This window comes from Cherax quadricarinatus, chromosome 82 (assembly GCF_038502225.1).
Source record: "Cherax quadricarinatus isolate ZL_2023a chromosome 82, ASM3850222v1, whole genome shotgun sequence".
Taxonomy (NCBI): domain Eukaryota; kingdom Metazoa; phylum Arthropoda; class Malacostraca; order Decapoda; family Parastacidae; genus Cherax; species Cherax quadricarinatus.
Genome location: NC_091373.1, coordinates 7,407,840 through 7,422,522, shown reverse-complemented (window position 1 = coordinate 7,422,522; position 14,683 = coordinate 7,407,840). Strand labels below are relative to the sequence as shown.

The following is a 14,683-nucleotide window of genomic DNA, read 5'->3' as shown; positions in this document are numbered from 1 at the left end:
ATTTTAAGTATGAAGAAATAAAATTTCTAGAATATGTATATTTTATTATTCCTATCTCTCTCTCTCTCTCTCTATCTATATATATATATATATATATATATATATATATATATATATATATATATATATATATATTATGGTAGTAGGTTGGTAGACAGCAACCACCCAGGGAAGTACTACCGTCCTGCCAGATGACTGTGAAACAAAAACCTGTAACTGTTTTGCATGATGGTAGGATTGCTGGTTTCTTTTTCTGTCTCATAAACACGCTAAGATAACAGGGATATCTTGCTACTCCTACTTACACTTTGGTCACACTTCACAGACACGCACATGCATATATATATATACATACATCTAGGTTTTTCTCCTTTTTCTAAATAGCTCTTGTTCTTTTTTATTTCTTCTATTGTCCATGGGGAAGTGGAAAAGAATCTTTCCTCCGTAAGCCATGCGTGTCGTATGAGGCGACTAAAATGCCGGGAGCAATGGGCTAGTAACCCCTTCTCCTGTATACAATTACTAAAAAAGAGAAGAAGAAAAACTTTATAAAACTGGGTTGCTTAAATGTGCGTGGATGTAGTGCGGATGACAAGAAACAGATGATTGCTGATGTTATGAATGAAAAGAAGTTGGATGTCCTGGCCCTAAGCGAAACAAAGCTGAAGGGGGTAGGAGAGTTTCAGTGGGGGGAAATAAATGGGATTAAATCTGGAGTATCTGAGAGAGTTAGAGCAAAGGAAGGGGTAGCAGTAATGTTAAATGATCAGTTATGGAAGGAGAAAAGAGAATATGAATGTGTAAATTCAAGAATTATGTGGATTAAAGTAAAGGTTGGATGCGAGAAGTGGGTCATAATAAGTGTGTATGCACCTGGAGAAGAGAGGAATGCAGAGGAGAGAGAGAGATTTTGGGAGATGTTAAGTGAATGTATAGGAGCCTTTGAACCAAGTGAGAGAGTAATTGTGGTAGGGGACTTGAATGCTAAAGTAGGAGAAACTTTTAGAGAGGGTGTGGTAGGTAAGTTTGGGGTGCCAGGTGTAAATGATAATGGGAGCCCTTTGATTGAACTTTGTATAGAAAGGGGTTTAGTTATAGGTAATACATATTTTAAGAAAAAGAGGATAAATAAGTATACACGATATGATGTAGGGCGAAATGACAGTAGTTTGTTGGATTATGTATTGGTAGATAAAAGACTGTTGAGTAGACTTCAGGATGTACATGTTTATAGAGGGGCCACAGATATATCAGATCACTTTCTAGTTGTAGCTACACTGAGAGTAAAAGGTAGATGGGATACAAGGAGAATAGAAGCATCAGGGAAGAGAGAGGTGAAGGTTTATAAACTAAAAGAGGAGGCAGTTAGGGTAAGATATAAACAGCTATTGGAGGATAGATGGGCTAATGAGAGCATAGGCAATGGGGTCGAAGAGGTATGGGGTAGGTTTAAAAATGTAGTGTTAGAGTGTTCAGCAGAAGTTTGTGGTTACAGGAAAGTGGGTGCAGGAGGGAAGAGGAGCGATTGGTGGAATGATGATGTAAAGAGAGTAGTAAGGGAGAAAAAGTTAGCATATGAGAAGTTTTTACAAAGTAGAAGTGATGCAAGGAGGGAAGAGTATATGGAGAAAAAGAGAGAAGTTAAGAGAGTGGTGAAGCAATGTAAAAAGAGAGCAAATGAGAGAGTGGGTGAGATGTTATCAACAAATTTTGTTGAAAATAAGAAAAAGTTTTGGAGTGAGATTAACAAGTTAAGAAAGCCTAGAGAACAAATGGATTTGTCAGTTAAAAATAGGAGAGGAGAGTTATTAAATGGAGAGTTAGAGGTATTGGGAAGATGGAAGGAATATTTTGAGGAATTGTTAAATGTTGATGAAGATAGGGAAGCTGTGATTTCGTGTATAGGGCAAGGAGGAATAACATCTTGTAGGAGTGAGGAAGAGCCAGTTGTGAGTGTGGGGGAAGTTCGTGAGGCAGTAGGTAAAATGAAAGGGGGTAAGGCAGCCGGGATTGATGGGATAAAGATAGAAATGTTAAAAGCAGGTGGGGATATAGTTTTGGAGTGGTTGGTGCAATTATTTAATAAATGTATGGAAGAGGGTAAGGTACCTAGGGATTGGCAGAGAGCATGCATAGTTCCTTTGTATAAAGGCAAAGGGGATAAAAGAGAGTGCAAAAATTATAGGGGGATAAGTCTGTTGAGTGTACCTGGTAAAGTGTATGGTAGAGTTATAATTGAAAGAATTAAGAGTAAGACGGAGAATAGGATAGCAGATGAACAAGGAGGCTTTAGGAAAGGTAGGGGGTGTGTGGACCAGGTGTTTACAGTGAAACATATAAGTGAACAGTATTTAGATAAGGCTAAAGAGGTCTTTGTGGCATTTATGGATTTGGAAAAGGCGTATGACAGGGTGGATAGGGGGGCAATGTGGCAGATGTTGCAAGTGTATGGTGTAGGAGGTAGGTTACTGAAAGCAGTGAAGAGTTTTTACGAGGATAGTGAGGCTCAAGTTAGAGTATGTAGGAAAGAGGGAAATTTTTTCCCAGTAAAAGTAGGCCTTAGACAAGGATGTGTGATGTCACCGTGGTTGTTTAATATATTTATAGATGGGGTTGTAAGAGAAGTAAATGCGAGGGTCTTGGCAAGAGGCGTGGAGTTAAAAGATAAAGAATCACACACAAAGTGGGAGTTGTCACAGCTGCTCTTTGCTGATGACACTGTGCTCTTGGGAGATTCTGAAGAGAAGTTGCAGAGATTGGTGGATGAATTTGGTAGGGTGTGCAAAAGAAGAAAATTAAAGGTGAATACAGGAAAGAGTAAGGTTATGAGGATAACAAAAAGATTAGGTGATGAAAGATTGAATATCAGATTGGAGGGAGAGAGTATGGAGGAGGTGAACGTATTCAGATATTTGGGAGTGGACGTGTCAGCGGATGGGTCTATGAAAGATGAGGTGAATCATAGAATTGATGAGGGAAAAAGAGTTAGTGGTGCACTTAGGAGTCTGTGGAGACAAAGAACTTTGTCCTTGGAGGCAAAGAGGGGAATGTATGAGAGTATAGTTTTACCAACGCTCTTATATGGGTGTGAAGCGTGGGTGATGAATGTTGCAGCGAGGAGAAGGCTGGAGGCAGTGGAGATGTCATGTCTGAGGGCAATGTGTGGTGTGAATATAATGCAGAGAATTCGTAGTTTGGAAGTTAGGAGGAGGTGCGGGATTACCAAAACTGTTGTCCAGAGGGCTGAGGAAGGGTTGTTGAGGTGGTTCGGACATGTAGAGAGAATGGAGCGAAACAGAATGACTTCAAGAGTGTATCAGTCTGTAGTGGAAGGAAGGCGGGGTAGGGGTCGGCCTAGGAAGGGTTGGAGGGAGGGGGTAAAGGAGGTTTTGTGTGCGAGGGGCTTGGACTTCCAGCAGGCATGCGTGAGCGTGTTTGATAGGAGTGAATGGAGACAAATGGTTTTTAATACTTGACGTGCTGTTGGAGTGTGAGCAAAGTAACATTTATGAAGGGATTCAGGGAAACCGGCAGGCCGGACTTGAGTCCTGGAGATGGGAAGTACAGTGCCTGCACTCTGAAGGAGGGGTGTTAATGTTGCAGTTTAAAAACTGTAGTGTAAAGCACCCTTCTGGCAAGACAGTGATGGAGTGAATGATGGTGAAAGTTTTTCTTTTTCGGGCCACCCTGCCTTGGTTGGAATCGGCCGGTGTGATAATAAAAATATATATATATATATATATATATATTTCTCTCACCCGTCAGTGGAAGAAAAAATGATGGTCCAGCCTGGTTTAGCGCCTGTCATTGAATCTACTACTGCTACTACTGTTAATAATAATAATAATAATAATAATAATAATAATAATAATAATAATAATAATAAATGGCAAGATTTGTGTGGTCATCAACAGTGCCACGATTGCACGTGCAAAGAAAATGATAGGATGGATAATGAGAACTTTCAAAACGAGAGATGCCAAGCCCATGATCCTTTTCAAATCACTTGTTCTCTCTAGGCTGGAATACTGCTGTACATTAACATCTCCATACAAAGCAGGTGAAATCGCAGATCTAGAGAGTGTACAGAGATCCTTTACTGCACGTATAAGTTCTGTCAAGCACCTTAACTACTGGGAACGCTTGGAAGCACTTGACTTGTACTCGTTGGAACGCAGGATGAAGAGATATATCATAATCTACACTTGGAAAATCTTGGAAGGAATGGTCCCAAATCTGCACACAGAAATCACTCCCTACGAAAGTAAAAGACTGGGCAGGCGATGCAAAATGCCGCCAATAAAAAGTAGGGGCGCCATTGGTACACTAAGAGAAAACACCATAAGTGTCCGGGGCCCAAAACTGTTCAACAGCCTCCCATCAAGCATTAGGGGAATTACCAATAAACCCCTGGCCGCCTTCAAGAGAGAGCTGGACAGATACCTAAAGTCAGTGCCGGATCAGCCGGGCTGTGGCTCGTACGTTGGACTGCGTGCGGCCAGCAGTAACAGCCTAGTTGATCAGGCCCTGATCCATCGGGAGGCCTGGTCATGGACCGGGCCGCGGGGGCGTTGATCCCCGGAATAACCTCCAGGTAACCTCCAGGTAATCTCCTCAGTTTTTTCATGACACATTACAATGCATGAATAATGTGTTTCTCATCACGTCAGATGAAATTAATATATTGTCAATCGTTTTAGTGTAAATAATTTCAGTGTAACTAACTCATTATTTTGTCATTATTTTAATGATAATTTATTAAAGTTGTCTTAAAGAGAAATGTAATCATTGTATAAATATTTAATGGTAAATAAAATACAGAATACTGTGGCTGGAACATTTCACCCATACCTAGAAGAGGAAACTCACCGTTTCGCTCATGGTGGACCCTTATCAGTCTTCACTCGATAATAATCCGATGAGTAGCGAAGCGTCTCAAGTTTTGTCTCTAAGGGTTATTTGTGACCCAGTTAAGCAAAAAAAAAAAATTAAAGATCATAATTAGATTAAGAGTTTACACGTGAGAAAAAGTATAGGTCTATAGATAAGGTCTATAGGGTAGGTTAGGCTGGTTAATGACTACATGAGGGCCATTAAGACTGTGTTATCACCTGTACACCACTAGTCAAGAAACTGTAAAAAAGGTTTACAGCAAATTCTTGATAACAGATATATACTTTTCTTGGTGTATATATGAACTCCGAGGTATACTTTTCTTGGTGTATATATGAACTCCGAGGTATACTTTTCTTGGTGTGTATATGAACTCCGAGGTATACTCGTTTTTGTATTTTTGACACCTCATAGCCCGCAAACAAAAGGATATGGGGTAGATTCTGACATGAAGTAGAGCATCTACTTGGAGTCTACCTGGAGACCTGGAGTCTACATGGAGACCTAGAGTCTACGTGGAGTGTCTAATTCTTCATCTACCTGGAGTTTACTTGGAGTCCTGGAGTCTACATGGAATGTCTAATTCTTTATCCACCTGGAGATCTAAAAACCCGGAGTCTACCTGGAGTGTATAATTCTTCATCTACCTGGAGTCCTGGAGACCTAGACTCAACCTGGAGAGTGTTCTGAGGGTCTTGTTACCTAACAGTAAATAGCTACCTGTGTGTACCTGTGTGACTGTTGTGGGTCTCTTCATGGAGACAGACTTAAATAAACCTCTGATTTAAATAAACTTCAATCTGCTGGCTATTTGCTTCATTAGAATTAAAGTCTATCAACAACAGAAAAGGCTAGTAAAGCTAGATGTCCCTTGTACACCTCCAAGTGTAGGTATACTTAGATGTACACCCCCTCCAAGTATATAATCATCGCTGCTCTCAGTGTATGTACATCTAGAGAGATATACTGAGCCAGAATATATACAATGTGAAGGGTTTCTAAGCTGCATGCAACTTAGTGACCACCAGACAAGGATATTTGAATTCATTTAAGTGAGTTACACACACAAGTCGACGTTTTCTCTCGTCAACTTTACCCGGAAGGGGCACTGAAATTTAATAAATTGTCTCTATTTATTGAACATGAAAACATTTTAGACCATTTTTATTTATTTCGCTCACGAAAAAATGCAGTAGTGAAGACGTGTGCACAGTTCCCTAAGAATAGGCTTCTGCGAAATAAATACAGTCATTTGTGAATGCGGTGTTGTTTACGTTTGGGAGGTGACAAGAGACCGGCGTGAGAAGGAAGTGCGAGAGAAATGGAAATGTTTCCTCTTCTTAGGTATCTAAATGCTACGAGGGAAACGTTGGTAAGTGTGAAAGGACTGGCTGAAGCAAAGACGAGGCGAGACGTGTGTGGGAAGACTAACAACAACTGCTGATAACGATTCTCACCCAGCAGTAATGTATCTAGTCGAATGTTGTGGGTAATAAGATAAGATAAGATAAGATTTCGTTCGGATTTTTAACCCCGGAGGGTTAGCCACCCAGGATAACCCAAGAAAGTCAGTGCGTCATCGAGGACTGTCTAACTTATTTCCATTGGGGTCCTTAATCTTGTCCCCCAGGATGCGACCCACACCAGTCGACTAACACCCAGGTACCTATTTGCTGCTAGGTGAACAGGACAACAGGTGTAAGGAAACGTGTCGAAATGTTTCCACCCGCCGGGAATCGAACCCGGGCCCCCCGTGTGTGAAGCGGGAGCTTTAGCCACCAGGCCACCGGACCAAAGTAAAGTATAAGTAAGTAAAGTAAGTAACTAACTTTTGGCTCAGGTACACATAAATGTAATTATCCAGGACCCCCAGTGGAAATAATTCACTTTGACTTTTGTGGGTTATCCTAGTTAATTTACACTATAATAATTGTACTTATGTGTACCTGTACCTTAATAAACTTACTTAATCATAGTGTAAATTACCTAGGATAACCCGAAAAGGACCGGCTGCTTCCAGTGGAAATAAGCCACACTGGCTTTCTTGGATTACCCTGGGTTATTATTAACCGAGATGGCATTTCACACCCGTTGTGAGTAGATTAGCGAAGAGATTAACATTTTATCACAGTAAATAGCGAATATATTTCAGCATTTCAGCGATGAATGACCCCAATGCCTTCACTGCTTTTTCAAGCATGGAATAAAACACAGAGAGAACAATAAGAGGAGAGAAGTACAGGAATGTAAACTATAATACAAGATATGTCAAGAAACAGTTACATGTGGCTTAGAATATAAGTTACATTGAGTGGATCAGAAAAAAAAGGTGCATAGTTACGTATCTATTACGGAAAATGCCACTATGAATACTAGGAACGTTCATTTAATTATAATACTGAATACTGCGGGAACGAGAGTGAAAACTGATAGAAAGAGAAAACTGCTGGAAAAAGAAAACTGCTGGAACGAGAAAACTGCTGGAACGAGAAAACTGCTGGAACGAGAAAATTGCTGGAACGAGAAAACTGCTGGAACGAGAAAACTGCTGGAACGAGAAAACTGCTGGAACGAGAGTGAAAACTACTGCAGAGTGAAAACTGGGGAAACATTCAAGCTGCTTGAACGGGAACCTCTGGAACAGGACACAGAGCTGCTGTGACTTGGCACAGCTTCCAACAGGTTTATAACGGTAATGTTGCCCATGACAACAGCATTGATTTAAAATCCACTGAAGAATAAGGTCGGCCATCAATGTCCCATGAGTGAGAGGATGCAAGACAATACACTATCAGATAAGCTGAGGCCTGCTGGCATTCTGAAGTGCCCTCGGAGTGCCAGTCATCACAGGTGGTATCTGGCTAGAGAATTATTACTGAAGGTGGCGTCAGCCAACAGAATGTGTAATCAGGATTGTCGGAAATACTTCAGACAAGGAACTGCTTAAGTATCAGTGTCACACTGCCGACACTGATGTCAAGACAATGCAAAACAGCTTTTATTGAGGACAACGCTTCACTCAGGGCGAAACATTGTCCCAGTAAAAGGTTGTTTTGAAACACGTTTTCCTCAAGGAACTGGTTGTTTGTGGTGTAAATATTCCAGACAAGGAACAAACTGCTGTCACACTATTATTTTCTTGTTCTGCTCTTCGTATAATAGAAACATGCAGGTCTCAGCTCCATAGTTGTAAGAATAGACAGCTCACAAAGTGGAGAGGAAACTTTATGGACATTTCAGTTCTTTGTTGACCCTTATCTGGCGTGTTCAGTAAGGTAGGAGAAGGACCAAAATCTCGTCCAAGGTTTCGTTTCAGATTTGTGTTTCTTGTATATTATAGATTGAGGAAGCTTTTGCCTCGTATCTTTTCTCAATGTTTGTTGTGTGTGTGTGTGTGTGTGTGTGTGTGTGTGTGTGTGTGTGTGTGTGTGTGTGTGTGTTTGTGTGTGTGTGTGTGTCCTAACAATGCATGGGTTCCTGCAGGAGTCGCAGCCAGCCAGGCTCCATGTGGTACTGGGGAACGAGGCATGTGATCTGGATTCCGCCGTCAGCGCCCTCGTCTACGCTTTTCTACTGTACTCCCTACGAAAGGTAGATACATGGTGGGCACGGTAGGGGATCCGGAGGATGGTTATGCATTGGTATACTGTGGCGACGTTGTGTAAATAAAACACACAATGGTGGGTTATGGTATTTTATTGCAAGGATGATCATTCACCTGGGACGATGACGTTTTCACAATAAAATGCCGTAACCCACATTGTGTGTTTTATTTACACGATTCAGAGGATGGTTGGTGATAGTGGTGGGTGTGGTAGGGGATCCATGGAATGGTTGGTGATAGTGGTGGGTGTGGTAGGGGATCCATGGAATGGTTGGTGATAGTGGTGGGTGTGGTAGGGATCCATGGGATGGTTGGTGATAGTGGTGGGTGCGGTAGGGGATCCATGGAATGGTTGGTGATAGTGGTGGGTGTGGTAGGTGATCCATGAAATGGTTGGTGATAGTGGTGGGTGTGGTAGGGGATCCATGGGATGGTTGGTGATAGTGGTGGGTGTGGTAGGGGATCCATGGGATGGTTGGTGATAGTGGTGGGTGTGGTAGGGGATCCATGGAATGGTTGGTGATAGTGGTGGGTGTGGTAGGGGATCCATGGGATGGTTGGTGATAGTGGTGGGTGTGGTAGGGATCCATGGGATGGTTGGTGATAGTGGTGGGTGTGGTAGGGGATCCATGGGATGGTTGGTGATAGTGGTGGGTGTGGTAGGGGATCCATGGGATGGTGATAGTGGTGGGTGTGGTAGGGGATCCATGGAATGGTTGGTGATAGTGGTGGGTGTGGTAGGGGATCCATGGGATGGTTGGTGATAGTGGTGGGTGTGGTAGGGGATCCATGGGATGGTTGGTGATAGTGGTGGGTGTGGTAGGGATCCATGGGATGGTTGGTGATAGTGGTGGGTGCGGTAGGGGATCCATGGAATGGTTGGTGATAGTGGTGGGTGTGGTAGGTGATCCATGAAATGGTTGGTGATAGTGGTGGGTGTGGTAGGGGATCCATGGAATGGTTGGTGATAGTGGTGGGTGTGGTAGGGAATCCATGGGATGGTTGGTGATAGTGGTGGGTGTGGTAGGGGATTCAGGGGATGGTTGGTGATAGTGGTGGGTATGGTAGTGAATCCATGGGATGGTTGGTGATAGTGGTGGGTGTGGTAGGGGATCCATGGGATGGTTGGTGATAGTGGTGGGTGTGGTAGGGGATCCATGGGATGGTTGGTGATAGTGGTGGGTGTAGTAGGGGATCCATGGGATGGTTGGTGATAGTGGTGGGTGTAGTAGGGGATCCATGGGATGGTTGGTGATAGTGGTGGGTGTGGTAGGTGATCCAGGGGATGGTTGGTGATAGTGGTGGGTATGGTAGGGGATCCATGGAATGGTTGGTGATAGTGGTGGGTGTGGTAGTGAATCCATGGGATGGTTGGTGATAGTGGTGGGTGTGGTAGGGGATCCAGGGGATGGTTGGTGATAGTGGTGGGTGTGGTAGGGGATCCATGGGATTGTGCTAGTTGTAGGTATGGTAGATTCATAGGAAACTGGTGGTGGGTAGTGTGGTAGGTGGTCCTGGTGATAATGGTGGACATCATAAGTAATCCAGAGGATGGTGAGTGCTGAAATAGTAACATTCTCATTATAACCATGATAAATAATGATCTAAAACCCCGAATTAATAACGTTGTATTTTAACTCTTACTGTAATTACCCACGAATACAATAAAAGAGATAAATATTTTGATCAATGAGCATTTTACACCTTATCAGTGTAAATGAAGTTTTAGTGCATTATATATATATATATATATATATATATATATATATATATATATATATATATATATATATATATATATATATATATATATATATATATATATATGTGTTATGTAACGATGTACATGTTCTTGAGTAGGACTCGACAGAGGTGGTACTTCCGGTTCTTAACATTCCGAAGAGAGACTACCCACTGAAAACTGAGGTGGTGTTCTGGCTGGAGAAACACAACATCCTCCCAGAGATGCTCTTCTTCAGGTAGGTCTTTATGTGGTTCATGTGAGTTAAGTTCATCATTATTATTAACGCAACTTTTACATCTTATTTTATTCCTGCCGTGGTGTTTGGTGCTTCAGGGATGAGGTGGACCTTCAGCACCAACGGGAGACTGGAGAACTACAACTTACCCTTGTAGACCATCACCAGCTGGCGCCCTCTGACTCCTTCCTCGACGCCTCTGTAGTGTTTATCCTTGACCACCGGAAACTGGAGCGTCACCCTCAGTCTGGTGAGTGTGTGCAGCTCAGTCTGGTGCTTGAAGACTCGCTACAGTAATGGGGAACGGAGTTGATGGGTAAGAGAGGTAATTTATATATAGGATTTCTTGCGATGGAGGTGAGTTATGTGATGATTTCTTTGATGAGTCAAGTCCTTGACTGTGATCACTTGATGAGTCAAATCCTTGATTTTTATCAGTTGATGAGTTAAGTCCTTGACTGTGATCCCTTGATGAGTTGAGTCGCTAATAACAAAAAAGTACATACTGGAGTTCCATCTTTGATTCGAGTCACGAAGATTAGGCAGAATCTATCGGGAAGATCAGTGACTATTAATTCACCTGTTTCTGCAGTTAAATTTCTACCCATTTCTCGACATTTCCCTTTCCTCGTACGTTGGCAGTTCCAGGGGGCATAGTGGTGGAGATGGTCGGGTCGTGCTGTACACTAGTGACTGAACAAGTGTTGGCCAGGAACCCCGCCTTGCTGGACTCCGTCACTGCTAGCCTGCTCTACGGTATGTTCCACAAGTCTATCCTCACCTGCTTAGCTCTTTCCTGTGAATATGAGTTATAATTCTGAGCGTATTGATCATGGTTCTTGAGATTGTGTTTGGGATCTGTGTTCCGTGGTGCTCACGGTGTTATTTTTTTTCTCTTGCTGCTCCATTTCCACCTCAGGTACCATCATTCTGGACACAGTTAACCTGAATGAGGCGGCCAAGAGAGTCACACCCAAGGATGTTGACATGATAGGTCGTCTACAACCTCTCCTTTCGTCTTCCATAAATAGGTGAAGCTCGTCATTGTATGGTTATCAGTACTGAGCTCACGGTTTTCATATACAACATGAAGGATGGGGTGGTAGGGGAAGTGGAATATCTTAACTACTTGTGTTACTCTGCTACCACTCACAGAGCTGTGTGTACCAGTGATACACACATTCCATTAATATATTATTATTATTATTATTATTATTATTATTATTATTATTATTTCATAAGACCATTTTTTTATGTTTCGTGTCTGTTACTGAAGTCTTCAGTTCAGTGTTTTTCTCGTGTCAGATCTGAGATCTTCCAGCAGCTGACGAATGCCAAGGCCAATGTCTCTGGTCTGACCTCTGACCAGCTGTTGAGGAAGGACGTGAAGGTCACTTCAGCAGGTGACCTCAAGGTTGGAGTAGCCTCTGTGCCCATGATGGTCAAGGTCAGTATGTTTTACACACACTCAAGTACACCCGCAGTGTCTTGTTACCATATTCTGCATGATGGTTACATTGTGGGGACGAAAGTATGCAACCCATTGCATTGGATGGGTTGCATGCTCGGGGTAATGAAATATAGGTAATAGGTAATGGGTGGAGGTTGTAAGTAGCTGGTGGGTGACAAGAGGATAATTCATGATGACTGTATTGGATAGTGTGTAACTCATGGTGTAGTGGATAGTTTTAATTATGGTACACCAATATAACCTAAGTACTATATGTCTTTAGTAAACCCACGTGAACATTCTATTACTCATAGATTTACGGATTTGCCATTTTTAATAATAATAATAATAATAATAACAGATCGCTATTATTTATTTCCAGGAATACCTGCAGCGGCCGGAGGTGGGTGAGACACTGTCAGAGCACTGCAGCAGTGAAGACTACAGTGTCCTGGTCATCATGGGTATCAGCATCACTGGGGAGGTTGTCCACAGAGATATTGCAATATATTCTCCCCAAGACCACCTTAGAAACCAGGTGAGTTATCAGGTGTAAAATCTCTGAAAATCAAGGATATTTGTAGATTACGAGAGGTGTGCGAGACGGGTGTACTATATATACTACAGTGTATTTATTGCATAGTGGATGTCTGAATATTTTGGCTGTTTAAAAATGTGGGGGATTGTGACTGTCTTTCACACACTCAGATGACAGATGCTGTACTTTTATCAAGGGTGATGGAGTGATCACATCGACTCCAGGCTGAGGGACTGATTACCTCAAACTCCTTCTAATCTTCCACCATTCATCTTTGTATTAAACTGAAGAAGTCATTGGCTGGCAAAACGTTATGTAACATCAAGTTCAAAATCTTGAAAAATAATTCTGTTTTTTCTCTTTGTGATTCAGCTGGTAGTGTACCTGCGCGACGCCCAAGGTGAGGTGCTGCAGCTGCTGCCGTTTGACAGTGACATTGTGGGATGTTCAGCCTTCCTCCAGCGCAACATAGCCGCTTCCAGGAAGGTTGTGCTTCCCCTCATCAAGGAGTGGCTAGCCAAGGAGAACTTTTGATTAGATGGTCACCAGGATGCCCCCGACTGACCTATTGGCAACTGGAAGATCATTCCGGAGTGGCTAGCCAAGGAGAACCTTTGATTAGATGGTCGTCAGGATGCCCCCGACTGGCCTATTGACAACTGGAAGATCATTCCGGGGAAAAATCTTTTGACTAGCTGACCATTACTGTTCTCCGAGTGGAAAGATGATGAAAAATTAGACAAGTGCAACATCTGGTTATCTTTATTTGTAGACCTTTCATGTACAGTCTGATGGATGGATTTGAGAGGGATCTATCCTCTCAATGACTGTATTTTTTTGTCGGAATAAAGATACCCATGTCCTACTTATCAAGCACATTTTCTCACCGGGACTTGAGAACCTGAGATTAGATGGATAAAAGTCACATGAAAGCAATTAAGAAAATGCCTTGGGGTCTGAAGAATAAATCACAATCCTGAAAACTGAAAGTCATTGAAAATGACCTAAGTGTGTGAGCTGATGGAATTTTAAATAAAAAAAAACATAGAATGACCAGAAATGTGGATGGACACTACGAACCGACATTTTTTATATATATATATATAATATATATATATATATATATATATATATATATATATATATATATATATATATATATAAAATATATGTATATATATATATATATATATAAAATATATGTATATATATATATGTATATATATATATATATATAATATATATATATACACACAAATAACCCGCACATAGAAGAGAGGAGCTTAGGACGACGTTTCGGTCCGACTTGGACCATTTACAAAGTCAAACTAACCAGAAGTGGAGCAGGACGGGCATATATAGGCAGGAAGAGGTAGTGGTGGTAGTAGTAGTAGTAGTAGTGGTAGCAGTATATATATATATATATATATATATATATATATATATATATATATATATATATATATATATATATATATATATATCGAGAGGTGTCTCTCTCAGTGTTCTGTATATACAATGAGAGTGTAATTCTTATTTTATGTATTAAATTATTCTTGACTGGTGATGTACAGGTTACAGCAGCCCTAGTGACCTCTCATGTAATCGACATGTTTTAAACCCAATAAACCGACTGGATTACCACTAAGTACTACAGAATTTTCAAGAGATGACTAGATTACTATCACGGACGGTCACAAGATCTGCTAGATAACTAGGTTACTACCACGGACGGTCACAAGATCTGCTAGATAACTAGGTTACTACCACGGACGGTCACAAGATCTGCTAGATAACTAGGTTACTACCACGGACGGTCACAAGATCTGCTACATAACTAGGTTACTACCACGGACGGTCACAAGATCTGCTAGATAACTAGGTTACTACCACGGACGGTCACAAGATCTGCTAGATAACTAGGTTACTACCACGGACGGTCACAAGATCTGCTAGATAACTAGGTTACTACCACGGACGGTCACAAGATCTGCTAGATAACTAGGTTACTACCACGGACGGTCACAAGAACTGTGTTCAAGAATTTCACTGTGAAGGTCGTAGCCATTAAGCTCAAGGTAGTACCGACAACTGCTAGTGATGTTTAATGATATGCAACACCTGGGCAATACCTGAGTATATTACCGAAACGTTTCGCCCCACACAAGCTCTTTACTCGAATACAAGTGAATATAACACTGGAGATAATAGAAGTGTCC

The 14,683-nt window shown here is 41.8% G+C and overlaps 1 protein-coding gene across 3 annotated transcripts; it reads left to right on the top strand.

The window, feature by feature from the left end:
- The first annotated feature begins 6,142 nt into the window (after positions 1–6,142).
- Positions 6,143–13,212, top strand: pn (exopolyphosphatase prune). 3 transcript variants are annotated; one of them, XM_053797295.2, is made up of 9 exons: positions 6,143–6,265; positions 8,377–8,484; positions 10,358–10,476; positions 10,575–10,726; positions 11,119–11,232; positions 11,396–11,507; positions 11,782–11,923; positions 12,309–12,464; positions 12,837–13,212. In XM_053797295.2, the coding sequence occupies exons 1-9, from the start codon at positions 6,215–6,217 to the stop codon at positions 12,996–12,998; spliced, it is 1,116 nt and encodes a 371-aa protein (XP_053653270.2). In that variant the 5' UTR covers positions 6,143–6,214; the 3' UTR covers positions 12,999–13,212. The 3 variants fall into 3 exon arrangements, with proteins under 3 accessions (XP_053653270.2, XP_053653271.2, XP_053653272.2); XM_053797296.2 differs by having other exon boundaries at positions 11,125–11,232; positions 12,837–13,143; XM_053797297.2 differs by lacking the exon at positions 8,377–8,484 and having other exon boundaries at positions 6,159–6,265; positions 12,837–13,143.
- Positions 13,213–14,683: the final 1,471 nt, after the last annotated feature.

Coding starts and splice junctions, on each gene's coding strand:
- pn (XM_053797295.2), top strand. CDS start 6,215: ATGGAAATGTTTCCTCTTCTTAGGTATCTAAATGCTACGAGGGAAACG. Junction 6,266..8,376: donor ATGCTACGAGGGAAACGTTG/GTAAGTGTGAAA, acceptor GGGTTCCTGCAG/GAGTCGCAGCCAGCCAGGCT. Junction 11,508..11,781: donor CTTTCGTCTTCCATAAATAG/GTGAAGCTCGTC, acceptor TTCTCGTGTCAG/ATCTGAGATCTTCCAGCAGC.